Source organism: Pleurodeles waltl, chromosome 5, assembly GCF_031143425.1.
Source record: "Pleurodeles waltl isolate 20211129_DDA chromosome 5, aPleWal1.hap1.20221129, whole genome shotgun sequence".
Classification (NCBI taxonomy): domain Eukaryota; kingdom Metazoa; phylum Chordata; class Amphibia; order Caudata; family Salamandridae; genus Pleurodeles; species Pleurodeles waltl.
In genome coordinates, this window is record NC_090444.1 from 1,612,107,748 (window position 1) to 1,612,135,140 (window position 27,393).

A 27,393-nucleotide genomic window follows, 5' to 3' on the forward strand; every position below is an offset into this window, starting at 1 on the left:
TACAATTGTGTCTGCGTACATATGGCCTTGAGACTGAGGATAGCTGATGCCAAGCCTAACTTGGGGGGGGCGGGCAAGAGGTGGTTCTATCATAGTTGCTCCAAGGCACATTACAAACTTATGGTAGCCCTGAAAAGAAAACCCAGGTTGAGATCTCCCTTTGTAGAAAAAGAGATAAACTAGCCCTCCAACAAAGGAATAAGGTCATTAGAGAGGATGCTTGGTCTCAATTAGTCCAGACAGAGGTACTGAAGAATAGTTCTAGTTTCTGGGAGATTAACAGTCCCCGTTTTTTACTGGGACGAAAACAGTGTTTTGGAATGTGCTATAACGCCAGACACCTGGGTGTACTATTTTAGGGTTGTATACGGATGCGGGGCTTTTGACTCCCCAGCGAACAGCTTGGGTAATGTTGCGGAAGTCCATGTTTTGATTTTTTTATTTTTAAGTTGTTGCCGAAGCAATAGCACTGATGGCCTCCCAGAGTCTTGGTCGAAACCTATAATAATTCCGGTATTTAATAAGGGTGCTAGATCAGATCCCAAGTGTTACAGGCCCATTTCTTTAATTGAGTTGGTGGTGAAAGTCATGGGGGGAGTGATCCTCGCCAGGTTAACCTCCTGACTAGACAAAAACAAACGTCCTCTCAATCCTGCAATATGGGTTTTTGACTAGGAATGGGCAATCTCGATCAATGCCTCAACTTACATCTGATCCTAGACAAATATACAGTAATCAAGGGAGACATGCTACACCTTGGCTTTATGGTTTTAACATCAGCCTTTGACAGGGTAAACGGGTCAAAACTCTGGCCCCCGCTCCTGGACCTGGGAATGGCCCGCGCGATAGTGAACTTTCTGCGTCATTTACATCTCGCTTTATCAGCCTCAGTGAGTTACAACATGATTGGGAGCCTGTCACTTTCATTCATTACAAATAGGGTCCCAAGTTATGTGCATTCAAAACCGATACTCCACAAATGGGCTCATATTTATTTAGCGCCCTACTATACGCAGATGATACTGTGTTTTTGGCCCGAGCGGGAGTAGGGCTGCAATGTCTCCTAGATTGCTTTGTGGACTTTATTAATTCACTCGACCTAAGTACCAACTGCTCAGATTCGCACATCATGATCATGAAGCGGAATAGCAAGGAAATGCTTTGGGGGTGGAGCTGAGATCACCAGGTTCAATTCTTTTATAATAGCTGGGTGTGCTTTTGGATGACAGAGGCTCTTGGTCTGCACTAATGAGTGTCAGGAGAAATGACATGGCTTGAGCTGTCACAGCTGTTTTTGACTTTGCCAGAAGACTGGGCACTAAGCCAATCCAGGCCCTCCTAAAGGTATATCATTCGAAATGTATTGTAGTTATGGGTGTGATATTTGGGGATGCCTGAAATGCAGGTTGTAGAAAATACAGTTTTGAGAAGAGTGTTAGCGGTCCCCCAGTCTACAGCCTTGTTTACTGTTCATGACAAGTTGGGAGCTGGATGCATCTCTGATCTCCAGGCCATTGGCCAGTGGCTCAGGATCTGGAATAATCCGGAACTCAAATGAAACCATATTGTTCGTAAGGATTGTCTAGCACTGGTGAAGGATAACAGTATCTTGTGGCTCAACTATATTAGAATGGTCATAGACAGGCTGAATCACCCTGAATTGTTTAGCTCCCCTGAAACGATTACCAGAAGCAAGCTGGCCTGGGTGAAGAAACACTTCTTATGCCTGGCTCAAGCTGAAAGAGAAGCAAGCGAACTACAGAAACCCTTGTATGGGCACGTTTTATTAAACTCGGGGTCTAACACATGCGGGGGTCAGAAGAGGCTTAATAAACTGCCATGCTAGCTTCAATACTTGACAACACAATCAAATGCATGGCACGCAAACTGAATTTGTCCCAAAACATTGGAATTCATGACTTTAAACCAAATGTATCCTTTCCACCCCAGCAGTACTTGGGACCTCAAAGAAATGAATGAGGTGGGCTCACTCACATAATGTGACATGCTTCATCATTGGCCGCTTCATCCCACCCTGGTAAGATGATACTACTAGGGCAGACCCAACCTCAGGTGGGACAATCCTAAGGGAGTTCTTGGAAATGTTCTAGCTGTACAACGAACTCGGGTGCAGATATCCTTACAAATATCTAAGGATAAACCACAGACAGTATCCTGTTTTATTAGGGCGGTATACTTGACATAATTAAAAATTCCTACAGTGAGAAATTCCCATCGGGGTTCATAGTGGGTATTATGCCCACTCACTGCCCCTATATAATTGCCTGCCAACATGTTTCTGCCCATATGGATTGTAGCCTAACAAAGGTCTCTGGAATTCATCAGGGCTTCAGTCACCACCTAACCTACTTAAAGAATAGGAAGGTGAGGTAAATGTAAAAAGTGAACCTACCTTGCATGTTCTGCTATTCTAGTGGTAGCGGACCTCCATATTTGTTGACCTTTTAGCCTCATGGTCTGCTCTGAGGAGGCACTTCTTGTAGTCACACTTACTCCAAGAAGGAACGCCTGTGAGTCACATACCCCACCTTGTTGAACAGCCGACCTAGTCAAATGCTGCGAGTTTGCAAATCTGCAAACTGCCTACTCAATATTCACTAGGCATGGGAGTCTGCGACTCGCTATGATTTTTTATTTTGCAAACCAACCTATAAGTACATAAGTAGTTTCAGGAAATGGGATTCCATTTCCAAAAAGTAAGTACGCAACTTGCAACCTCTTTTTTGCGACTGAAATCTTCGTACATGAGGCCCCATGGTCTTTCTAGTTCTTCTCGAGAAAAATGCTTTGCTGATTCTTCTTCTTTAGTGATTTTTGACAATTTTACTTCCATGACCTGTAGGCACTTGGTGGCGCTGTTGTCAAAGTTTTAACCCGTTCGCTGTGGGTCATAAAATTAATTCGATCTGGAGGGATCTGGAACATTTTGCACTCTTACATATAGAGTTGTGATTTACTCGCATCTTTATTGATGTGTGTATTTCGTTTTCCAGTATACCGTGTTTCGTTACTGTTGTAACCAAACTCTTAATTATTGTGTTTTGTGAGTTTGTCTCAACCTCTGCGGATAAGTTCTAACGCAATATCTCAGCTGACCAAGCATAGGCTCCCCATGCAGGACACTAGCTGGGCATTTTTAACTTTGCACAAGAGTGACACCATATGTCCGAATGTTATAAGAGCAGATCCATGCGGAAAACACATTGGAGAGGACGCAGTAGCTTAGAATGCTTTAATCCTTAGTGATACATCAGCAACAGAGCCAGTGTACTACAGCCATCTGAAGGTAGCTCTGACGAACGAATTTGAAGGGCATTACAATGTCAATGAAAGCAGTAGAAGAAATTGATAACAGGCATTGCATAGTTTTGGATAACAAGTAAGCTGCTGGAGACCTGTGTGGATTGCTTTACAGGCATTGAGTAAACATTTTGTGTAACTTGAGGTAATGCATCAACTCTCTGGGACATATTTATACTTTTTGACGCACAACTGCGCCAACGCAGTTGTGCGTCAAAAAATGTAACGCCGACTAATGCCATTCCAAAGCGCCATGCGGGCCCCTTATTTATTGAATGACGTTAGCCGGCGCAGCTGACTGGTGTGCGTCAAAAAAAATGACCCACACCAGGCAGCGCCGGCGTAGGGGAAAATGGAGCTTGGGCGTCAAAAAATGGGGCAAGTCAGGTCTGAGGCAAAATATTGGCCTCAACCCGATTTGCGCCATTTTTTTTGACTCCCAACCCCCATTGAAATGACTCCTGTCTTAGCACAGACAGGAGTCATGTCCCCTTGCCCAATGGCCATGCCCAGGGGACTTATGTCCCCTGGGCATGGTCATTGGGCATAGTGGCATGTAGGGGGGCACAAATCAGGCCCCCATATGCCACAAAAAAAAAAAAAAAAATACTTACCTGAACTTACCTTACGTTCCCTGGGATGGGTCCCTCCATCCTTGGGCGTCCTCCTGGGGTGGGCAAGGGTGGCAGGGGGTGTCCCTGGGGGCATGGGAGGGCACCTCTGGGCTCCTTCCGAGCCCACAGGTCCCTTAACGCCTGCCCTGACCAGGTGTTAAAAAATGACGCAAAAGCGGCTGGACGTCATTTTTTCTGGCCCGCCCACTCCCGTGCGTCATTTTTGCACGGGAGTTTAAATAAGGCGCACATGCCTTGGAGTAATTTTTTAGAAGGGAACGCCTACCTTGCATATCATTAACGCAAGGTAGGTGTCCACGCTAAAAAATGACGCAAACTCCAAGATCTTTGGCGCTAGACGGGTCTAACGCCAAAGTATAAATATGGAGTTAGCTTTGCGTAAAAAAAAACGACGCAAATCCGGCGCAAACAGAGTATAAATATGCCCCTCTGTATTTTGGAATGACTGCATTAGTGATTTACAAGTGTCTTCAATATTAAGAAGCTGCATTAAAACATGTGGGCTCTAAAGAACATTTCAATGCGCTTCACATCATCCGTACGGCGAGTGGAGCTTGATGCAACCGCAGCTCGGAGATGGGACATTCTACCCCATGGTTAATGCTGAGATGTAGCGGTTTAAAAAAATGTGTACATTTTCCTAAATTTTCCACTATGAGTTGCCTCAAGCACACCCATGATGTCCAGCGATTCCTTGAAGTTGCTTAATACGAGTGGGACCCTGAGAAATTGTCCCTCTCCGGGCTCTGTCTTCTGGATCACGCACTACGACCTCTACCTTCTTTCGAGGGTCAGATTCACAATTTCACAGTCAGGGGTTTAAGGACTTAAAATGCCCACCACGGACAAAGCATAGCTGCCAAAGTTTCAGATTGCTATGTGTGACATTTTCATAATTTCAGTGTCATGAGTTACACTTTTTTGCAAGTAAAATCAAGCGATGAGGGCGAGGGGACCATATAAATATCACAATTTATCGAGAATCCTATACCTCCCGTTGTACACCAGCGCCGCCTTGCGGCCTTTGATAAACACTACTCGGAGCGTACCTAGCAAAGTGAGAAACTGGAATTAGAAGGATTTACTGCAGTTCAGGACACGGTTCTTTTGCATGACAGTCTCATGCATTGTGGTAATGTGGGAAAATGACCGAAACGCGTTATTCTAACGTGAGATGCGTCGCACTTGGCAGGGCTGACACAGGAAGCCGGTAACTGTGAAAAGAGGAGAAGGCTGTAACTTGTGTCTCTCTGGACTACTGACAAGCACTGAAACATGCATGCATGTCTCCACCCTCTCCCCTTTCCCTTCCCCAGTGGAAAACACCCTTCCTTGGGCACTGATAATCAGATATTAAAATGCATGGTCAGGAAAAGGAAAATAAACCTAGTCGTTGGTTCTGCGTCCCTAGACCTTGGTTCATCTGTATTTCTGCTGTAGCCTTTAGATTGTGTTAAATCCGTGTGATTGTAGCTCTGTGTTTTTTGGTGTTATGGTGTCTTGGAAATGATGACTTACTTTAATTCTAGTCTGTTTGAAAAGCCGAATTGGTAAAAATAAAACTCATTTGAAAAGCACTGATAAGGACTGATATGTCAAAATTGCATTCCTCGACATGTATAACTCCGGCACCTCAAATACATGATCCTTCTGGGTCATTGACAACCCTTCGGCAATAGAGTATAGTTCTTTTGTAAGCGCACATTTACAGCACATAAACGACAGAGAGATGCTGAAGTTCATGCAGAAAAGAAGAGTCCTTCCTCACCATCATAGCTGCTCTGGTGAAATAGGAACATTACTACTTCCACAGAATCTTTGTCTTGGACCAGCATAATACTGGGAACTGTCTCTAAAATAAATGTAGTCAATTTGTGTCTGAAGAAGGTATTTAGAAATAATGCTAGAAGAGCCACACACATTTCAACAAATATCCTAAGGTGTAATGCATAAAGATTCCTCTTTTCTATGCTCAGTGGCCAAAAGAGTAAAAGCAACCTTTTACAAAATATTTTGTAGTGGTGAACATCTTGTACCCGGAAAGAGTGGGACTGAAAACGGAGTCCGATCAACTAACCAGTCTCCCCAGTCCGTCGGAAGTTCAGGGGCCGACAGCGGTGTGGAAAGCATCTCGGATGGAATAAGAGACTTGCCGTCCATCGCCATTTCACTCTGTGGAGGTCTCATTGACAATAAAGAAATAGCAAAAGGTAAGTCCCAGCACCATACTAGAAAGTGTGAAAAGTAATTGTATTCCTCTTTAAATGTATTTGCAGAGTGGACATTGATGATAATATTTAAATGACTGCAAAGAGTAAAATGAACTGTAAATTTACTTCCAAACTGCTTTCCTCAGTTATATCCAGTTCGATGTGCTACTCCATTATCTAAAAATAGGACACTGTGTAATATCTTCTGATTTTATTTTGTATATGTATAAGTATCTTCAGAAGGAAACAAGCATTGGCAAAGAAAATAGGTCTGGCTTTTTCTTAACAGAAGCGTTTGGTAATAGTTGGCAACTTTTTGCAGGTTGCCTTCTGTTGTCCTAAAAAAATAAATTCAACTTTTTTAGAAATAACTGCTACAGCAATATAAAATCCAAGGTATCCGACGAAGAGCCACTTTGTTGAACAACTGTATTAAGAGAGTTTATTGCTACCCTCAAAAAGAGTGTTGTGAAGCAGATTGAGCTGATGAAGGATGCATTGTAAGGTGTTCATTTTTAAAAGGCATATACAGGAAACTACTACATTGTGGATACACTTGACAAAGGGCCCGTATCTCTCTTCCGTGTCTGGGAAAGCCTACGTGCATGCCACGAGATTGTGAAGGAAAGCAATAAATCCAGCAGCATGTTAATGTGACAAACACAGTGAAACAAATGAACATGCAGGGGTGATTAGTGAATAGCACTCTCCTTTTTATTGGCAAAACATCCGATCAGCTTCCACTTCCTAAACAAGAAACCCATAGTTCAGCAATTAAAATGTGATGCATCAGCAAAGTAAATGCATCAAAGGAAACACACCGAGTCTCAGTTACAAGTTGTATCTGCTAACAAAATGGGCAGTTGAGGCCTCAGAACCAATTTGTAGGGGAATACGAATGGACAATGTACCGTCTTCCATATGCCCGGCCTTGTTAGACTGCAGGTCCCGGCAATTGTGAAGCATGAAAATATGAAAGTCAGTACTGAAGGTGACTGACCCATAACTCGCTTTTCCTTTTTTCTTCTTTTTTTTGTAAGAATTGGCAATCTAAAAATGTCTCTAACCTGACTTAAAGATAAGAAATACATAACGGTTTTGAAATTGGGGGGTTATCCTTTGAAAATTGATCACTGATTTTTTTTTCTTTTTACCTTGGGGGTTGGACACCCTATTATAAGCACCAGCAGTGTCTTTTATGCTGAATGACACTTAGGGACAGATGTATCAAAATATTTTGCACTCGCAAACGGCGAAATCGGCCGTTTGCGAGTGCAAAATCGTGGCCTGCAATGCATCAAAGGCATTCGCAGACCACAAAAATAGAAATCACAAAAATTGCGATTTTTTTGCGTTGCGACCTGGATTTAGAATCGCAAAATCCAGGTCGCAAGGCAATTCTGCAAAAAATCGCAAATTGCGATTTTTCGCAGAATGGTATTTTGCACATGCAAAATACCATTGTCTGCAACCAGGTGGTAACCTGGTGCAAAATTTAAAAATGCAGTAAAACTGCATTTTTAAATGTAATATGTAAAGCACACATGCCCTTTTGGCATTTGTGTACTTTACATGGTCCCAAAAAAAAAATTGGGGTGCAGGAGAGGGGGCCTTAGGCCCCCAGCACCCTGGCCTTTTGCATTTCCAAAATTGCGATTTCTGGTTCAGAAATCGCAATTTTGGAAATGCAAAATATTCGCATTGCGATTCGGTAATTGCATTTGCGATTTTTAAGAAATCGCTATTACCGATTCGCAAATGTGATACATGGCCCTTTGCGAGTCGGTAATAGCGATTTCTTAAAAATCGCAATTACCGAATCGCAATGGGCCAGATTCATACATCTGGCCCTTAGTGTGTAACTCTCCTAATCTACTTCTGTTGCTCCATGGTTACACTCCTACTTACTGACTCCCACACCTGAAGGCTTCTCCGATGTATTCAGTTTCTTATAATTTGCATTATAATTATTAGTGAGTGAGGGTCAAAATGTATATACCACACACTACGGACTTCATAATCACTTGGCACTGTTCCAGGCCTACCCGCACACATGTGCAAATAAGGTTGAAAATTTTCTTTTCTTTGGCAGGAATTAGACAAAGAGACTGCTAGCTCAGTGTGGTGGTACACAAAAGTTGCAAAGGAAGTGATTGTGCTTCAGCCTTGATCCAACATTTCCCAGAAAGTTATTATTTATTTTCTTGCATTCAGTTATCATATGCATCAAAGTGCCTGTCGCCCTTAAGCAGCCTCTGTACATCTGTGCATTTCATTATTCCAATGGCACAGTGCCGGTTATGGTGCAAATCACTTGACTTTGTCTTCATTGAGATACTTTAACGGCTTGACCCAGATTGTACAGTAGCCTCTGTCCCTATCTCACCTGTCACACCTGCAGTGTGGCCCTCCAGCCTGGTTCAGGCCCCTTGGACACCACTGCTCACCCATACTGGAAACAGCTCAAGACTCTCCTTTTCAGCAACACGTCATCACAAGATACCCTTCCCATTGCTGTAGTATGTAAAAAGTGTTTGACTTTTCCTCCTCTCCACCAGCACTGCTGTCCCTGACCTCCTTCATCTCTTTTTTTATCTTCTCAACTGCTGCAGCTGCTCCCCCGCCCTAGTCAGCCACTAGTACTGTACCCCCTATCCTCCTCTCCCAGCTCAACTGTGATCCCCATATTCCTCATACTTTCTCCCTTCCTGTTACGTACCATAAAAGCCTCATTGCTCCTGCCAAGTACAGCACCCCTTCTACATACTGTATACCTCAACTCTATAATGCTGTGTTCCTTTATAGTGAGGTTTACACTATTTAAAGACATATTAGTACATAAAGAAAACGATCCGTGCTGTAAGGTGGGTGGAAATGTGATAGCACAAGGTTTGGTACAGAAGCTATGTACAGTAGAAGAATGAATGGTGTGTCTCTGTAGCTCCATGGTGCTCTGCAGCATCCTTTACTACTTTCATTTCTGTCATTCCTTGTTAGAGAGGAGAGCATTTTACACTCCTTGACCTGTAAAAATGTCAAAGTTGTGTCACATTTATGTCACTGAGAACCATCGTCTAATGACCGCAGCTATGACATTTCCCACATCTTTGTCCAGACTTCCTTTCACCCATCATTTTCTGTCTTGTAAAATCAGACATGTGTTCTCAGGGGAAATTCGTGGACAACACCACAGGATTTGATGACTAGGTCCACCAATTACCCAAAGTACGTAGAAATATAGTCCTGGACTGCAAACAAGTATATGGCATTGGTCATGATTGCAGTGCTGTAGAGTACCATCCTCAGCTGGGAGTACTGCTTGAAATCTGTATTGGATCCTCCAGAAAGATGAAAAGACATCCCACTGTTAGCCTTCAGACACCCAAAACATTGTGACATCAGGCCCAACACTTACGCTTGGCTTACAGCTGGATCCTGCAGGTACATGGAAGAATCCTCCCTCCCACATTCCACTGCTAATCCCGCCTCTCCTATGTCACGTGACAGGAAACAGTAGTTAAGATGCAAGGTTCCTGTACCTGCAAATTTACCAGTGTGATCCATTTGACTATGTGCAGTATATTCCACACTAACATTTTAAATGTCAGCAAAACTAGGCAGACAATGCATGAATCTACACCACTGCAACTGCAGCATTAGTATCATGAAAAAAAAGTCATGCACATTAGTAAACATGTTTCTGGTCAAAACAGGATAGATTTAACTATGACAATGCTGATTGGATATTTGAAACAGGAGTGCCAGGAGAACACATGACTATAAAATGATATATAGATGGGAAATATCCCACGTGTAATTGTTGCCTGCTATGTCTTCTAACAATAAGCAAGGAAGTGGACCTCTTACTACATTAGTTACCAAATTGCAATAAGTCTGGTATTCGCTCACCTTTGAAGTCTCGTTTGTCAGCAGTAATGTGAAGGATTGCCTAGTAGTACATAGTTTATATGTTTTTTCATTTAAGCAGGAGACCTGAATAACCACTGAACAAAAGGCTAGGAATACATTTTCTAATTTTCTCCGTATGCCAATCTCGCACTGTAAATTGTATGACAAACTAAAATCAGACTGCACTTTCCCTTAAAGAGATTGTCTGTTTTAGTTGTACTCTAAAAGCACATGTTGATTTTTTGTTTTGTTTTCTGAAAGTGCACTTCCATCCATCTGAACAACTTTAAACATATTAATGCAATGTAGGGGGCCATTTTGTACTGGACCCCAGGGGGGTGTTGCAGATCCCCGCTGCCTCTGTGGTGGAGAAAGCCCCCACCCCTTCAAGGGGCCTCCAACCATTTAGGGTGCCCCCATCCAGCCCAAGTTAACTGGATATTTGTGAAATATGTGAGACTCAGGGGCCCCTTGTCACATACTGAGGGGGCTGGCATTATTTTACTTTACTCCACTGCTTGCACCCTGACTCCGGTATTCAATCACTCACTTTACCTACTGAGGAATCAGACTTTTTTTTGTCCTAGTTCATATCATCAAGGTTTATGGTAGTGATTTGTACGTATGAGCATGATGCGAAGGAGCGTTTCTTGACTTGTTCAGCCTAATGCTTCATTCACTAGACAGCACAGTCGGTCAATTAAATTCAAACTAATAAACTGACATCATAGTGTTTGAGACAACGAAAATACTTTCTTTAAAATATATTTCCTTTTTATTCAACAGAGAAATTTGCAGAACAAATAATAACATACCAGCAGTTTGTGGACAATCCTGCTGTCGTCGATGACCCCAACCTTGTTGTGAAGATTGGAAACAAGTGCGTACAGCTCAAAGTGAAGTTTTGTGGGTTGCTCACTTTGTAGGATTTGCGACATGAGGTTTTGAATTGCAATGAAGGCGTTACTAAGTCACTTACCTGGAATTACCTCATTATCAATTCATTAGGCTTCACTAAATAAAACTTTAAATCCCACTTATGGGGGGGTGCAGGAGCATTTTGACAAATATCTGGTGTCACTCGCAGATACATTGCCTCTCCTGGCATCTGTAAATGTAGCGAGTGAATTGCCGGCGTGAAAGTTGGAAAAGAATGGCAAGTTTCCGAAACCTTTTCTTAATCTTGAGTTTTTTAGTTGCCTTATTTGGGTCAAAAAACATCAGAAGAACAAACTTAATTCATAAAAATGTACTAATGCATAGTTCTCTTTGCTTACACACGTTCTGTATCACTCAGGCACATTTTACACTGCCTTTGTGGCGAGAGCTGCTCCTGGACGTAGTGTTATCAAATGCAAGGATACCAAGGATGTATGATTTGAGAGCTGCAGAGGTCGCTGGTGTAAACATGCCTCCTAGCTTACCCTTGATCCACGTGCATGTTAGGTGATAGTCCACCGTTTGAGACATCACGTAGGGACTGATAAAAGCCCTAGCATGACACTATACAGTGAAAGCCTACAGAAGCGGCATAGTCTTCCTTGGTTCAAATGACCACCAAATGATCTTGAAAATATCTGTCAGGTCTGAAAAGTTGAAACAGAAACGTGTTTATTTCCAGTGCCTTTGTAAATTGAGTTGTTTTCTTCTTCTCTTGATGTTTAGATACTATAACTGGCCAACAGCAGCTCCTCTCCTTCTGGCAATGCAGGCTTTTCAAAAGCCTCTCCCAAAGGTAAGCATTGTCAAAGAATTTTGTTAAAATCCAGGCAGTGGTTGTGTATCCATCAAGGGGAGCCGGGGTCATTCTCCAGTCAAACTGCAACTCTGATACAAGTTTCATGGAATCCATTCTGATGTTGCTAGGACGAGTGGTAGTGCAGAGGCCATAGAGGATTCATAGTCCTCGACATCCAGAAAAGTCAAATGCCTTTAACTCCGATCCACTGCCATCTGGTGATTAGTTTGGTAGCCTGAAATCAATCTTATGCCTCTACCAAGTCTGCATGGGTGGGCATCCAGCTCAGACACAAATAACACCACTCTGCTGTCTAGTGTGTTCAGTTTGAAAGATATGCAGTAAGAAGAAAGGCTTTGAAATGCTTGTGAGCGTGAGTAGCCATTTAAAAAAAGAAGTTTGTTGAAGTGGGTTGAGCAAAAAGAAAATGATTTTGTAAGATGAAAGTGTGTGCTTACGCGTAGCTCTAAACATTGCTCCGCCTTCATTCTGGAGCTGAAAGTCGAGCTACAGTAGAGAACAGAATAGTGATGTTGTCTTTTGACAACCCCATATTAATTAAAATATCTTTGTTTTTTTACATGTTTACAAACAAACATACTACATATTGTATGCTAGCATGTTTATAGGATAGTTTAGTCAAAGAACATAAAAGTTACAATTGTGGCACAAAGACAGTGACAGGAGATTATATATAGGAACTTACAAACTAAAATATGTTTTCATTGGCAATAAAGAGTTAAAAGCGGGAACTTTGCCTGTGTTAGGACACCACTGTGTACTTTGTATGTCGAGAAAGATATAAAAGAAGAAAGAAATTTTGAAAATTATTCTTCAAGACTGTTCCAAAAGAACACTATGTAGGAATGGCATACAGATATAAAAAGACCATCAGCCAATATGTTGGAAGAATTGTTCACGTATGATGCTGGAAGTGGGTGTGTACAAATGCTCAAACTTCATTTGCTCCTACTTTCTGCTTGGTGCCCCCTGTTTTGCCATTTTTGTTCCTGTCAGTGCTCTTGCAACAGTTTTGGCTTTAAGCAACCGTTGCCCAGCTGTCCAAGTTACTAAGTAAGCTCACATGCTCACTGTCCATCCTACATTTCTCTTACCTTGCCCTGAGTCTGCAGAGCAAGCTTGTACATCTGTGCCTCTCTGTTTTGTTTCTGCCCCACCCCAACTAATAGACTTTGGTGTTGGAGCAGGAGTGAGGGGACAATAGAAAAATACAAATGACAGGACAGTGAGCGGACGTTTTGGCTTCCCTGCTTCATCACTGGGCCATGCCATGGGAATTCATAGTGCCACCCTTAAGCATGTGTGGAATTGGGAACTGAGGAGTGATTCAGACCACTTACAAATTGTGGGAGAATGGTGGGAAAGTGGAAGCTGCATTTAGTTTTATACTTTTAGAACTTTCTTTCCCTGCGTTACCCTGACATAATTCAACAGAGTTGGTGGAGGAGTGTGATGTATAGCAAAGGGTTAGGTGATGAAAATAAGGGGGCTATAAAGGTCTGCTCCAAAATGTTTATTTTCAAGATGTCCAACGTTAAATCAATATTACCATAACATAATTTGATTATTATTCCATACCAACAGGGTCTGTCAAATGGCCCGTACAGTGTCTTTCATATTTTTAAGAAGGGTGTTTGGATCGAAAAGCCCCACTCTTCCCTAAGGTGTCATGCCTGACTTGTGTTCCATTGACTTCCTTCCCTAGCCTTCAATTTCCTTCTCTTCCCATTCCTTTTCTTAGTCATGCTTGTCACAGAACCTTCTACTCATTTTCTGTTGCTCACTCTCCCCATGATGCCTTCCTTTCCTCTCTTAGTTTGTCTATCCATTGCTTCCCTGTTTTCTCTCAGCCACTCTTTCTAGAGTATTTTACATTCCCATCCATTGCTTTCACCTTTCATTTTCTGTTCTTAGTGAATCACATCACCATGTCTTCTTTCCCTCTTCTCTCACTTTCCCTGTGGTGCCTTCCTTCCCTCTTCTTTTATCCACTCTACTCACAGCGTCTTCCTTCCCACTGTTGTGAGTCACTATCCCTACTTTCTTTCTTGGTAACCTGCTTCTTGGTCACAGAGACCAAGTAGCGTTGCCTGGATCACTCAGTCAATGTCATTGTATTCTCCAGTTTTTTCTTTTCCCATCTTTCTGATCCATGATAGCTGGAACTGTGTCACCTAAAGTAATGACCCGAAACTAGCAATGAATTTAAGAGGTGCCTGCAATGCCTGTAATTTTATCAGGACTTGTGTGTAAGAAGGCACATTTTGCAAGGTACTGGAGTTTCATTTGTGCAAATGTACACTGAGATGATGCAGATATTTCTTCAATTAATTGTTGTCACAAACAGTTTACGTTTATGGAAATGAGGCAAAATGTTACCCGCTCACCACATAAGTGTACACACATAAGTAACTACTTGTAAATGCAAAATCAGCATGTAGGTGGTGCATTTGTTCGCATTTCAGGCATGTCCAGTCTTCCAATTTCTGGCCACTCAGATCATAGCCTGCTTCTAGCTTTAATTTTGCTTTGCTTCCAATTCCTTCGAACTATTCTAGTTTTTTTTTAAATTACTTCCTATTTTTATTCTCTAGGTTTTTTCTGGGTGGTTGTTTCATGAACTCAGCTGGCTGGCAAGACTAACGGGCGGGTGTCCAGAGAGCTGGGGGGACCATAGGTCAAGTGTACTGCTGACTCAGCTTGTCATTGCATTTGGGGTTGTTGACTACCATTGTTAGAAAACCAGAGTATGCACTTCTGGTAGTGCTGTGGTGGTGATTATTAGTCGGCCTGCATGCCGACGGGCTGGAGTCAGTGAAGTCAACACTGCACGCCCTGACATCACTGTAATTCTGTACTTTGCAAATTTATACAAAGGTGTTGCGGGTAGGCAAACCATACACTAGACTGCCTGCAACCCAGTCCCTGTGATAATACTGCTGCATTGAGCAATCACATGGCAGCAGGCATCAACAGAGTGTCTAACACACTGACTGAGACAGCCAGTACTTCACCCCCACTTTACCAGGGACAGAGGCCCAGTGCCATTTGGACAGGGGTCTTCGAGGAAGTAGAAGACTCTGAAGTGTGTTAATGACCATTAACAATCTTGAGTGCTGAAGGTTGTGGCAGTGGTAGGGCTACAAATATTTGCCTTTATGCCACCAGCCCCTCTGGGGGATTTCCTGATGCATGCAATGGTCATTCTGACAATTGGGTCTGTTTCTGAAAAGGAACATAATCGTGGGCCTGTCGTCACTGTTTTTATTCCACAAAGTGTCTTCCGCCATGGAGACAAGAGCTGCTGCGGTGCAAGAGATCACCTCGAGGGCAGCCTGCGGGACAGAAATAGTGCCTTTGCCACCACAGCTGTTCAACGGCCAAAGCTAAATGCTAAATTAGGTCAATGGACAATTTGGATATGTTACAAATGTAGTTGGTTCATCCTGAGTCAGATTAGAGAGACCTTAGGAGGAAGAGATTTACAATGGAATACCCTTACAGGAGACTATTATTACCTTTATAAAGCTTATCCATGTCTGTAAAGTCCCTTGTAGTAGGGATCAATATCCAAACATGCACACAATAGTACCACAGAAATGTTTGATTTAATCACGTTGGCTCTTATGTATTGATGCATTTCCCCATAGACACAGAATGGGTAAAACCCTTCGATACATCAGACCCTTTGTTTCTTATATTATCATGTTGCTCCTTACGAATCAGAACCTATTTGTTTTCAGCATCTTACAGAACCTCCCCAAGGGCATATAATTTAGCACAGGAAAATGCATCTGTACAAAAAAGAAGGATTCAAATATTGAATCTTGATTATTAGTAAAGATCCATTCCAAGCTAATATTTATTTTATTTCCTAACATTTCTTTTTGAAAACGTGATTAAAATATTTTTTGGAGATGCAGATGAGAGGCCCCGTGTTGAAATAGGCTCCAGGGCACCTTGAGACCTAATAGCTGGTCCCATAGTTTCTATAAAAAAAGGAATGGAACTTGGAACTTTTGAGAGCTACTGGGACTGGTGTGTGGCTGTTCTCTTTCCTTGCTCTACTTAGCCCACCTGCCAATAGTCACATTTGTATATGACAGCAATGGTGTGGGTAAAGGCTATCCAGCCACAGAAAATGACTAAGTAATAACCCTAGCTTTTTTCTCTTGGTTTATGATTACTGGAATCTTTCTGTCATTTTCAGATAGAACCATCACATTTTTTAGACCTGTAGTCTTCATGTAAAAGTGTGTTCCCTACTGTAAAATTATCCATTACTGCCTCCTCCTCCTCCTTGTTTCTTGAATTCCTCAAGAAACTGACAACATGGCTCTTCAACTAACTACACTTGGCTGACCCACTGACCACTCCGGCAGACCCACACGTATACCCCTGCCCCAGCGCCTTGATACCCTACTGGGTGATAAGCCGTGCTTCACAAATCCAGCTAACATAACATCAATTTGGTTTGTGATATTGAAGATCAGTACAAGCAGACGACTTGTGACAGAACAACCTGATATTTTGCAACATTTCGGTCCTTAACTGTTTAATAGAAAGCATAAAAATGAATTACCCTTTCCCATGAATGGGCACTGTTAACAACTTGCTGGCAGTGGACCAGTATTATTGTTTTATGCAGAAGAGTGTGCCAAAATATATTATATCAGAGATCTCATAGGCCACGAATTGATGAGAGTTGGCTTTTGAGAATTTTAGTCCAGCCAGTAAAATACCAAGAAAAAGAACAATTTCCAAATTTGAGGTTCCCATGAAATGAGTGATACCATTGATACTGGCCAAGAGTTAGTGTTAGAACCTGAGTAACCCTTGAGTTATTTGCCTTACTGCATGTAAAAACTATGCCAAGACAGGTGGCGAACATGTGAGAAAGACAAGGTAGACGTGGCAAGATGTTTTTGATTAAACATTACAATATAAACCAACGCTATTAAATACTCTATGTAGTCTACCAAATAAATACTAACCCATTTTTATGCTTTTTTTCTTGATTTTCTTTTTCTTAAAATATTTTCAAGTATTCATGCTTCAGTTATTTCTGTGCGGCATTGGATGCCATTATGCTTTGTTTTTCTAAGATATATGGCCAACAGACCGTACGTTGAGTTTTTGTTCTTTTGCTCGCCTGCCTATTTATGTTTGCATGCCTGAGGTAGCACTTTTGTTTCTTTATTTTCTTTTAGTTATGTTATTTATGTCACCATGCATTTGTCACAGGTCACTGTGGAAACGCTAATGAGGGACAAGATGCCCAAAAAGGGAGGGAGATGGTGGTTTTCATGGCGAGGAAGGAACACCACTAACAAAGTGGTAAGTCTGAAAAAAGGAGCAGGATTGGTTTTGCTTGAAGTGTCTCAGGGTGCTGGATCAGCGTCTAACCTGTGCCGCTGCATCTAAGGACAACCAAAATCATACTCTGATTTATTGCTTGGGACCTTTGGCCATGCAGTGATTGCTTGTCGGACCTGTGACATGTGCCTTTACGAGCGCACAGTTGCTCAAATCATCTGTTGTTCAACTTTAATGTCTGCAAATGTTGTTACCTGTGTGAGAATGGCCAGTCCCCTATTTCCCTGGTATACATTCCAGCTGACCACTGGCAAATGGTTACTCTTGAATGTAGTTGCACTATATTTGTTTTTGAAGATTGGAATGTACATGTTCAGAAGAGGTAATAGGTAAATTCTAACAGTGAAAGACCAATAGCACCAAAAGGTATTAGACACAAATAATCATCCATACCCAGGTCAGCTTCTCGAGATACACCTAAGATTGGGCTTTTCTCCACAGCAATCCCACATATATCATGAATCCCAGAAAATGGATCCAATAGAAATCATTTGTAACTGGTCAAGCAGAATTTCTGTCAGGCATAGTTGGTGGTGTTGGCATCTAGTTTAGTGTTTTGATTCTTCTGTGATTTTTGCCAATTGCAGATGTAATTTATGTGTTTGTTTTTAATTCCTAAAATGTGTCTGTCGAATGCAACAAAAGAAGAAAGAGCTCACAATGTTCTTAAATACTTAAAAACGAACACTGAATTACTATTTAAACAGCATATAACACCTTTTTATATTTTGTTTGTCATTGTTAGCAGTATGGATATCTGGAAAGCTATGTCCATTTAGATTATTTAGGTGTTTTCTTATTATGGCCCTCATTCTGACCTTGGCGGGCGGCGGAGGCCGACCGCCAAAGTCCCGCCGTCAGGTTACCGTTCCGCGGTCGAAAGACCGCGGCGGTAATTCTGACTTTCCCGCTGGGCTGGCGGGCGGTCGCCTTCAGACCGCCAGCCAGCCCAGCGGGAAAGAGGCTTCCACGATGAAGCCGGCTCGGAATCGAGCCGGCGGAGTGGAAGCTGTGCGACGGGTGCAGTTGCACCCGTCGCGTATTTCACTGTCTGCGCAGCAGACAGTGAAATACATTTAGGGGCCCTCTTACGGGGGCCCCTGCAATGCCCATGCCAGTGGCATGGGCACTGCAGGGGCCCCCAGGGGCCCCGCGACCCCCCCTACCGCCATCCGGATCTCGGCGGTCCGACCGCCGGGATCTGGATGGCGGTAGGGGGGGTCGGAATCCCCGCGGCGGTGCAGCAAGCTGCGCCGCCGCGGAGGATTCAATGGGGCCGCGGTACACTGGCGGGACCCCGCCAGTGGTGCCGGTCCGACCGCGGCTTTACCGCCGCGGTCGGAATCCCCATTGGAGCACCGCCGGCCTGTCGGCGGTGCTCCCGCGGTCCTCCGCCCTGGCGGTCAAAGACCGCCAGGGTCAGAATGACCACCTTTGTCTTTTGTTATCCTTACAGTAAAGGATACAATTTGTGGTGCTATATCTGCCCATATTTAAAGATTAGACAAATTATGTTTTAAGTCTGAATTTCATTTTCCTAAATGTTGCTCCACATTCAATTTTTAAGTCTTCTCTATGCGTGTGGTCTGCTTCTAACTCCCACTTTTTTAGAATGTGTAAATCAACTTTGACATTGAGCTTTTTTTAAGTGGAATATCATTTCCCAAAGGATGGCTCTGTTTAAAGGTTCCCCTCTTTATGAGGTTATGTTTCCTTCCATTATAAGTATACAGTGTACTACACCTTGCCATTTGAAATCATTTATCTACGAGCCCTTGCCAAGTCAGAACACATTTTTAATGTCCTCCATGCTGATACGCTTCCAACTGTTCAGCTGCGTTCTAAGATAATGCCGCAGAAGGATGATGAGCAGAACATATGCACTGCATATATATTGTGAACAGAAGGAAATATTCTCTGAAGGGAGGGCCTGTTGGTCCCATATTTTTATGAACATTCTAATCCTTCCACTTGTACAGGAAGCCAAACCAGCACAGGGATTACCTGGAATTGGACCAGCTGCAGGCGAGCCGTCGTCACAGAGGGACCTTGGAAGCAGGTAAGAAGCATGAACGAGACTCTCAATTCTGACTCCTGAATAACTTGCACAAATGTTCAAAGTTGTGCCTCAGTTGTCCTATTCCTATGATCAAAAGAGAATATCAGAAGCCTGTGCTTATGGCAGGTGAGTTTAGTGATCAATCTCTTATGATTAGAAAGCTACCATATTTTGGCTCAACTGAATTTCATACATATATATGTAATCTGTTTATTTGGTTTTGCTATTATGTGTGCAATGACATATCACTTTTACTCCTATGTTTGCATTTTATCTTGACAAAGTTTGTTAGCAGTGATTGTAGAAGTAACTAGCAAAATGACTTTATCAGTAATATGTAGTCCTTGAACTGGTCACTCCAATGTGGCTTCCGGTGTTGGTTTGGAGCCAGAGAAATGTTAGGTTAGTTAGTATTTGAGAGGGTATGTGATAAGTGATGTAGCAGAGAGAAGGGAGAACAAGTCTGGTTCTGAAACAAGTTGGACTCTCTTTAGGGCTTTTTAGATAGTGTCCAACTTCTCAATTGCTGTTGTAGTCCAGCAAGATTGTGAGGGTTGAGTTTATATCCTGATTGCGTTTTTCACGAATCTAGAAATGTATTGATGGTTCTGTGTAATCAACGTTTATTTAGCAGTGGGTTTCCAGTTATAAATGGATTTTTGTGAAAATGGTAGGCTTTTGCTGATTGACAGACCAGCGAAATTATTTTGTCTGAACTTTTGTAATTATTGGTCCCAGTTCATGTGCTTCCCGATCTTAGTTCACAGTTTTTTAAACTGTTCAGTTTTCAAGTGCTGTCTGAAGTGTAGGTAACTAAATGTTTGATGGCATGTGTGGATGTAGATACACATGCTCTGCATACTTCTGCCATCTAGTGTTGGGTCCGGATGTGTACATGTTGTTTTTCTTCAAAGAAGTCGTCACGAGGTAAAGTGACCCCTCCTTTCGTGATACTGTCATGGGCATCGACTTCATTGTTAGTTTGTTTTCTTTCCGCCATCGGGTTCTGACGTGTTCTTCGGTGCTCTGGTTCGAGACTGCTTTGGGTCCCTCCTAGATTACTTTGACTTCTATACTCGTCTGTATTGTTTTGATCGCATTGAATTCACATACTGCGAACTCGGGAAGCAAAACATACTTCGTTGGGTCGGTGTACGCCGCCTCCAGCCTTCGGGGCTTACCCGATCAGGCCCCTATTTTTTTTTCCACATTTCGGCATCTAATTAAAATGTTCTGCTGATGGAACGGGCATCTTTTGTTTTAGCCCTAGGTGTCACACCAAATACCCGCCACACAGACCTCCACTCGCTGTGTAACTTTTGTTTATCATCAATTCACAATAAAGAGGACTGTGAAGCCTATCGATCGTTTCAGTCGAAGAAAATGCTATGAGATTGTTGGGCAAGTTGAAAAGAAATGCAGCAAAAAAACCTAGAGGAGACACCAGATATTTTTGGGCTCCAAGACATCGAGCTGCAGATAGAGTTCCACGAGGCTACTGCGGCGGAAGAGGAGGCCATATCCATTTCGGAATCCTAACCGGAGTCGGAGGCTGAAGAGGACGTGTATACACAACAGGTACCATCGGCGCAGCAGGCAGTGAGCACAAAGGCCCATGTACCAAGGAAACACTCTGCTTCCACTGAGACTAAGGCTCTCGGGCTGCCACTGCCAGCAGGGCATGGTTGGCACTGAATGGTTGCCAAGGCTGCCCCACCTTCTAGCATGACATCGAAGGCCAAGCCTAAAGACTCCTCTCATAAAATGGCCTCAAGGGTTTCAGCACGACCCAACCCAGGCTGTCTATAGTCCTAACATTATTGGCATCGAGCTTTTCGGCGCCAAAACAAAAACATTCTTCAGCACCGAAGGTTTCACCAATCGACTCAAAATCATCTATTTTGGCACCAGAGCCTATTTTACAGACTATGGCAGAGAAGCTCGATCCGAAACAAGACTCTATATATTCAACCAAATACTGGTCGAATTGTTGCCAAATCTTCCCATCTTACGCCACAGACTTCATTGGAGAAGGCTATTGTTATACAACCACCTCCACAGAAGAAAAGGAAAAAGACATTGCCATCATTTCAATACTCCACCTTTACCACCATCGCCTCCACCTCCTACACCACATCATTCAAACTCAGAGGCTGAAGATTTAATAAATGAAACTCCATTAGAGTCACCACACTCCTAGGTAGAAGATCAGGGGAGGGGTGATGACATACAACAGCAAGCATTAGATCCCTAGGACACATATGATATTGATCCACCAGGGGACACAGATCCTAATTTATATCCGGCAAAAACATCTCCACCAGATGACACTACATCTTTTAATGAGCTGGTAGCTAGGGCAGCTGCATACCATCGGGTCCCATTGTATAAGGACCCTATAGAAGATGATTTTCTATTTGAAACCCTTTCTTTCACCACTAGGGCATCTCAATATCCGCCCATGTTAAAGGTGTTGATGTGACATGCGGTTGACATTTTTAAAGACCCTGTTCACTCACTAATAATTACACCCAGGGTTGACAAAAAATATAAACCAGCCCCAACAGATCCTGCTTATATTAAGGGACAGATTTCACCAGATTCCTTAGTAGTCTCAAATGCTCGTAAAAGAGCTAATTCTCAAACTTCTGGGGACGCACCTCCTCCAGACAAGGAGTCAAAGTTCATTGATGCTTCAGGCAAAAGGGTGGGGGTCTAGGCAGCCAACCGCTTGAGGTTTGCAAGCACACAAGCCCTTTTGGGAACATATGGCAGAGCTCACTGGGCTGAGGTGAAAGATCTTATTCAACATCCCCCCAAAGAATTATAAAAAAGGGACAACAACTTGTACAAGAGGGCAAGTTGATTTCCAACAATGTTATTAAATCTTCTCTCGATCCGGCAGATACAGCTGCCAGGGGTATAAACACAAGTGTATTATTACACCGTCACGCATGGCTGCATATATCAGGTTTTAAACCTACAGTCCAGCAAATGCTATTAAACTCCCCCTTTGATCAGGAACATCTTTTTGGTCCACAAGTAGACCAAGCTCTAGAGAAAATGAAAAAAGATGCTGATGTTGCAGAGTCTATGGGAACTCTACAAACTAGTGGAAACAGAGGCTCCTTTTGTAAAACAACTTTCAAACAGAGTAATAGACAAGCAGCATCAGAATCCTCTACCTCTTTTAAACATCAACATTCACCATCCCCTTCAAGAGGTTTTTATAGAGGGTCATATAAGGAAAATTATTCCAAAGGTAGAGGAAGAGGTGCCTCCACTCATACCACCCCTTGCACCTCACAACAGTGACTCTCTCCTCATTACCACTGATCACACAACACCTGTTGGGGGACTTCTACAGCTGGCAAAATATAACAACAGAGCAGTGGGTATAGGACATTATCCAACATGGCTATTGCCTGGAGCTCATAACCACATCTCCAAATATAACACCAAAAAGCACAAACTCTCTCTAGAACATCTCCAATTGTTAAATCAAGAAGTAAAGGCTCTCCTTCACAAAACAATAGTTGGTTCCCAATCATCAAAAAGGAAAAGGAGTTTACTCCCTCTATTTTCTCCTTTCCAAAAAAGAATGGTCCCTTCATCTAATTCTAGATCTCGAACTACTGAATCAATACATCATATCAGAGTATTTTCATGTGGTCACTCTATAAGATGTAATACCACTATTACAACAAGAAGACTTCATGTCTGTCCTAGATCTCAAAGATGCCTGCTTTCACATCCCAATACATCCAGCACACAGAAAATATATCAGATTTGTTATGCATTACTGGTTTAAAGTTCTCCCATTCAAAGTAACAACTGCACCTCGTGTATTTACAAGGTGCTTCACAGTAGTTGCAGTGCATCTATACAGACAAATCATTCATGTCTTTCCATATCTGGACGATTGGTTTATAAAATACAGTTCCCTTCAGCAATGTCTGCAGCACACAAAGGCAACCATTCAGCTCTTACACCAGTTAGGGTTTACCATCAACATGCAAACATCACACCTACAGCCCTACTTAGGAGCTGTTTTCAACACACAATTTGGATTGGCTTACCCCAATACAAACAGGATTCAAAATATAACAACTCTATTGCTTCAACTATCCCCCCATTCCAGTACGAACAATCCAAAAAATTCTAGGGATGATGGCATCTTGAATTGCAATTGTCTTATATGCAAAACTACACATGTGTCTGCTGCAGGAGTATCTGGTGAGTCAATGGTCTCAAGCACAGGGTCAGTTACACAATCTAATGTTGGTAGAGAGCCGCACCCACTCTTCTGCATAATGGTGGAAGACACAAAATCTGACCAAAGGGTGGCCATTTCTAGGCCCTGTTCCCCAGCACACTCATATAGCGGATGCTCTACACATAAATTAGTTGGAGCTTCAGGCAGTTCACCAGCACTCAAAGCTTTTCTATTTCACCTCCAAGACAAGACTGTTCTAGTCTGGACAGACAATACAACAGCCATGTTTTATGTACAAAAACGGGGGGACACTCTCTACACTTGTCTCTGCTAGCTCAGAAAATCTGACATTGGGCAATTTGATACTGCATTCAGCTGGTAGCAGAACACCACCCAGGGACGAACAACGATCTTGCTGACCAACCTAGCAGGATGCGGCAACAAGTCTATGATTGGGAACTCCACTCTCAAGTCCTAAAAAATACTTCTAGCAGTGGAGTTTTACACAAATAGATCTGTTTTGCAACAGCAAACAACTCAAAGTGCCCAAACTTTGCCTCTAGGCTTCCAAGCCCTTTCTCCAGGGGTAATGCTCTATGGATGAATTGGAAAGGGATATTTGCTTACGCTTTTCCACCTCTCCCCCTCCTTCCCTTTGTGGTGAGGGAGCTCAGACAATCCTCTCTCAATCACATTCTGGTGGCTTCCACTTGGACACATCAACCATGGTTCACAACACTACTCAAACTTTCAGTAATAACACAGAAGAAGCTTCCCTTACACCCGGACCTTCTCACTCAGAACCATGGAGAAATCAAACACCTAAATCCCAAAGAACGCAACCTTGCGATTTGGCTTCTGAAGTCAGAGAGTTTGGATACTTAACGCTTACCGCCTGAATGCATGACCATTATTTAGGAAGCACACAAACCCGCAACTAGAGCATGAAACACCTCTAAATGGAAAAGGTTTGTTATTTATTGTCAAAACAAACAAACTGATCTGTTTAATGTAACTATTCAAGAGATTGTTTGCTATTTTCTCTGCTTGCACTTGTGGCTTAGCATTTACCTCAATACGACTGCATTTGGCAGCAAGAGCAGCTTATCTACAAAATAGGCAACATTTAACATTATTCAAAATATCAGTTATTGAAGCATTTATGTAAGGTCTTAAAAGAGCGATACCACCCTCAGTGCCTCCAGCACCAAAATGGAATCCTAATATTGTGCTTACCAAACTTACGGGACCTTCTTTTGAACCTTTACATAAATGTCCAATCCAGTTTCTATCTTGAAAAGTAGCTTTTTAGGTGGCAATCACTTCACTAAAATGTGTAAGTGAACTTCAGGCATTAACCTTAGAAGAACCTTTTTTACAGGTACCTAAGGACAGGGTAGTATTTCGTACCAGTCCAAAGTTTCTTCCAAACTTTTCACCTGAACCAGTCGGTTGAGTTATCAGTATTCTTTGCTCAACGTGATTCAGTGGCTGAAAGAGCTCTACACACCTTAGATGTTAAAACAGCATTAATGTACTACATTGATAGAACTAAAGACTTTCCTAATACTAAATAACTTTTTGTGGCTTATTCACCTCCACACACAGGAACTGTATATCTAAAGCAGGCATATCAAGATGAATAATCAAATGTAGCCAAACATGCAATACTAAAGCTAAACGATCTCTACCTATACCTCCTAGAGGACACTCAACTCATAAAAAAGGTGCTTCTATGGCTTTTTTGGGAAACATGCCAATCATTGACATCTGCAAAGCAGCCACGTGGTCAAATCCACACACATTTACCAAACATTACTGTGTGGATGTCTTTGCACGGCAACATGCAAATGTTGGACAAGCTGTGCTCTGTACTCTTTTACAGACAGCTGCAACACCCACGGGTTAGCCACTGCTTTTGGGATGGAACTACTTTACAATCTATGCAGAGTATGTGTATCTGCAGCCATCTTGGGTGGATTCTGCCTTTCACATGCCACGTTTAGTGTATGGTTTGACCCTCCCCTAGGGCCCTCATTGTTTACATATACCTTTGCCAATGCTTATTGCTCTTTATGCTCTTTACTGCTTGCTAATGTGTATATAATAGTTTCTAAGGAGCCCCCAGAGTGCATGGAATCATACGACCAGTACTGGCAACAGTATTGTGGTATGATTCCAGCATGTTTGATTCCAAACATTCCCAGGTTCGGAGTTACCATTATGTAGATGGACACAGAAACCTGCCGGATGACGTGGGACACAATCTGCATCACCTCAGGAACTCCTGTTCATCTCCTGTGCTGCACTTCTGGTCTCCTTCGTCGACCTGGTCCTACAACCACAGAAGGGTGGGTAGTGGCTCCTGCCACGACCAGACACTCCGTCACAAACTGGACGTGGTTCCCTTCCTTTTGCAGGCCATCTTCTTCCAGAATCAACCTTTGGGTTCTTCTAGTTTTGCTTGGTTCTTGCACAATCCTTTTGCAAAGTCCTCCTGTTGGTTTTGGGGAAAACCAGGTACTTACCTCTCAGCTCTTTGTCACTGGGGGTCACTTTGGTACTCACCTCTTGGGCTTCATAGTTCTTCCAGCTCCCCTCTACTGATTCCACATCCTTGGGTGGGGGTCTGCCTTTCACATGCCACTTTCTTAGTATACGGTGTGGCCTTCCCCTAGGGCCCTCATTGTTTACGTATACTTTTGCCAATGCTTATTGCTCTCTATGCTTTTTACTGATTGCTAATGTGTATATTATAGTGTGTTTACTTACCTCAAGTTGGGGGACTGCCTATTTAGTACTCTAGTATTTGTGTTACCATAATAAAGTACCTTTACTTTTGTATCACTATGTGGTGCTTTCCTGTGTGAGTGTGCTGTGTGGCTATAGTGGTATTGCATAAGCTTTGCATGTCTCCAAGATAAGTATTGGCTGCTCATCCACAGCTACCTTTAGAGAGCCCTGGCTTCCTAGACACTGCCTACACTTCACTAATAGGGGATACCTGGTATAAGGTGATAACTCCATAGATGTCCACCACACACCAGGCCAGCTTCCTACCTACACTGGTTCCATATTTCTGTGCGTAAAGCAGATCATTTTGAACTTCACTGGCTCCAATTGTGAGCTGTTGCAGGTGGTTTTGTTGCACCGTGTGCATGTGAACCAATGTAATATTTATGTTTATAATTAGTGTTGATGTAGATACTCATGCTCTGCATACTCCTGCCATCTATTATTGGGTTTTGACATTTGCAGGATGTTTTTCTTCAAAGAGTCTTTAGAAACACAAGCTATATAGTGACTCCTTCCTTAGCTGGAAATGCGCATGAGTACTGACTCGATGTTGATTGTTTTTTTTTCCACCATCGGGTTTGGATGTGTAAGGCTGGGGTGTTGAGTTTGACACCTTTCTTCATTTACGTTTGGGTCCAGCCGTCTTATTCCCCGACTCCGATATCTAGATAACAACTGTTGTTGCTTTGTTTTACAACTGTTACCTTCTGCAGACTGATCAGCATTGACTAAGTCCACCAAGGGGCCTTTGGGTTTTCCGCGGCATAATGCTCTTTGACCTCAACTACGTTCCCCATCTTTTTGGACAGAGAATATACAAAGGTGAGGGAACACATGCCCTTTCAGAAATATCCTCAGTGTTGCTCAGCGTTGCCTGGTGGACCGATCACCACCAGGTGCATAAACTTTCTGTCTCCAGGCTACAACGACACTGTGTGAGAGGCCTGCATGAACTTGTGTTCAAAGCACACACTTTGATATCAGTGGAAGAGACGGTGAGCACACTGCAAGATGCAGAGGTAGGCTTTCGACAACACCCATGGCATCTTCAGCAAACAGCCCTCCCTGGAGTCAAGAAAACCGAAAAGGACAGGCCGTCTGCCCTTCCGCTC

The 27,393-nt window shown here is 42.8% G+C and overlaps 1 protein-coding gene across 5 annotated transcripts in view; it reads left to right on the forward strand.

The window, feature by feature from the left end:
• Window positions 1-27,393, forward strand: part of LPIN1 (lipin 1) — a 311,768-nt gene that overhangs the window by 252,597 nt on the left and 31,778 nt on the right. For all 5 annotated transcript variants that reach the window (XM_069235949.1, XM_069235954.1, XM_069235951.1 and 2 more), the window contains 5 exons: window positions 5,976-6,166; window positions 10,862-10,955; window positions 11,741-11,810; window positions 17,079-17,171; window positions 19,190-19,269. In XM_069235949.1, coding sequence (XP_069092050.1) covers window positions 5,976-6,166; window positions 10,862-10,955; window positions 11,741-11,810; window positions 17,079-17,171; window positions 19,190-19,269 — 528 coding nt within the window. The remainder of the gene's footprint in view (window positions 1-5,975; window positions 6,167-10,861; window positions 10,956-11,740; window positions 11,811-17,078; window positions 17,172-19,189; window positions 19,270-27,393) is intronic.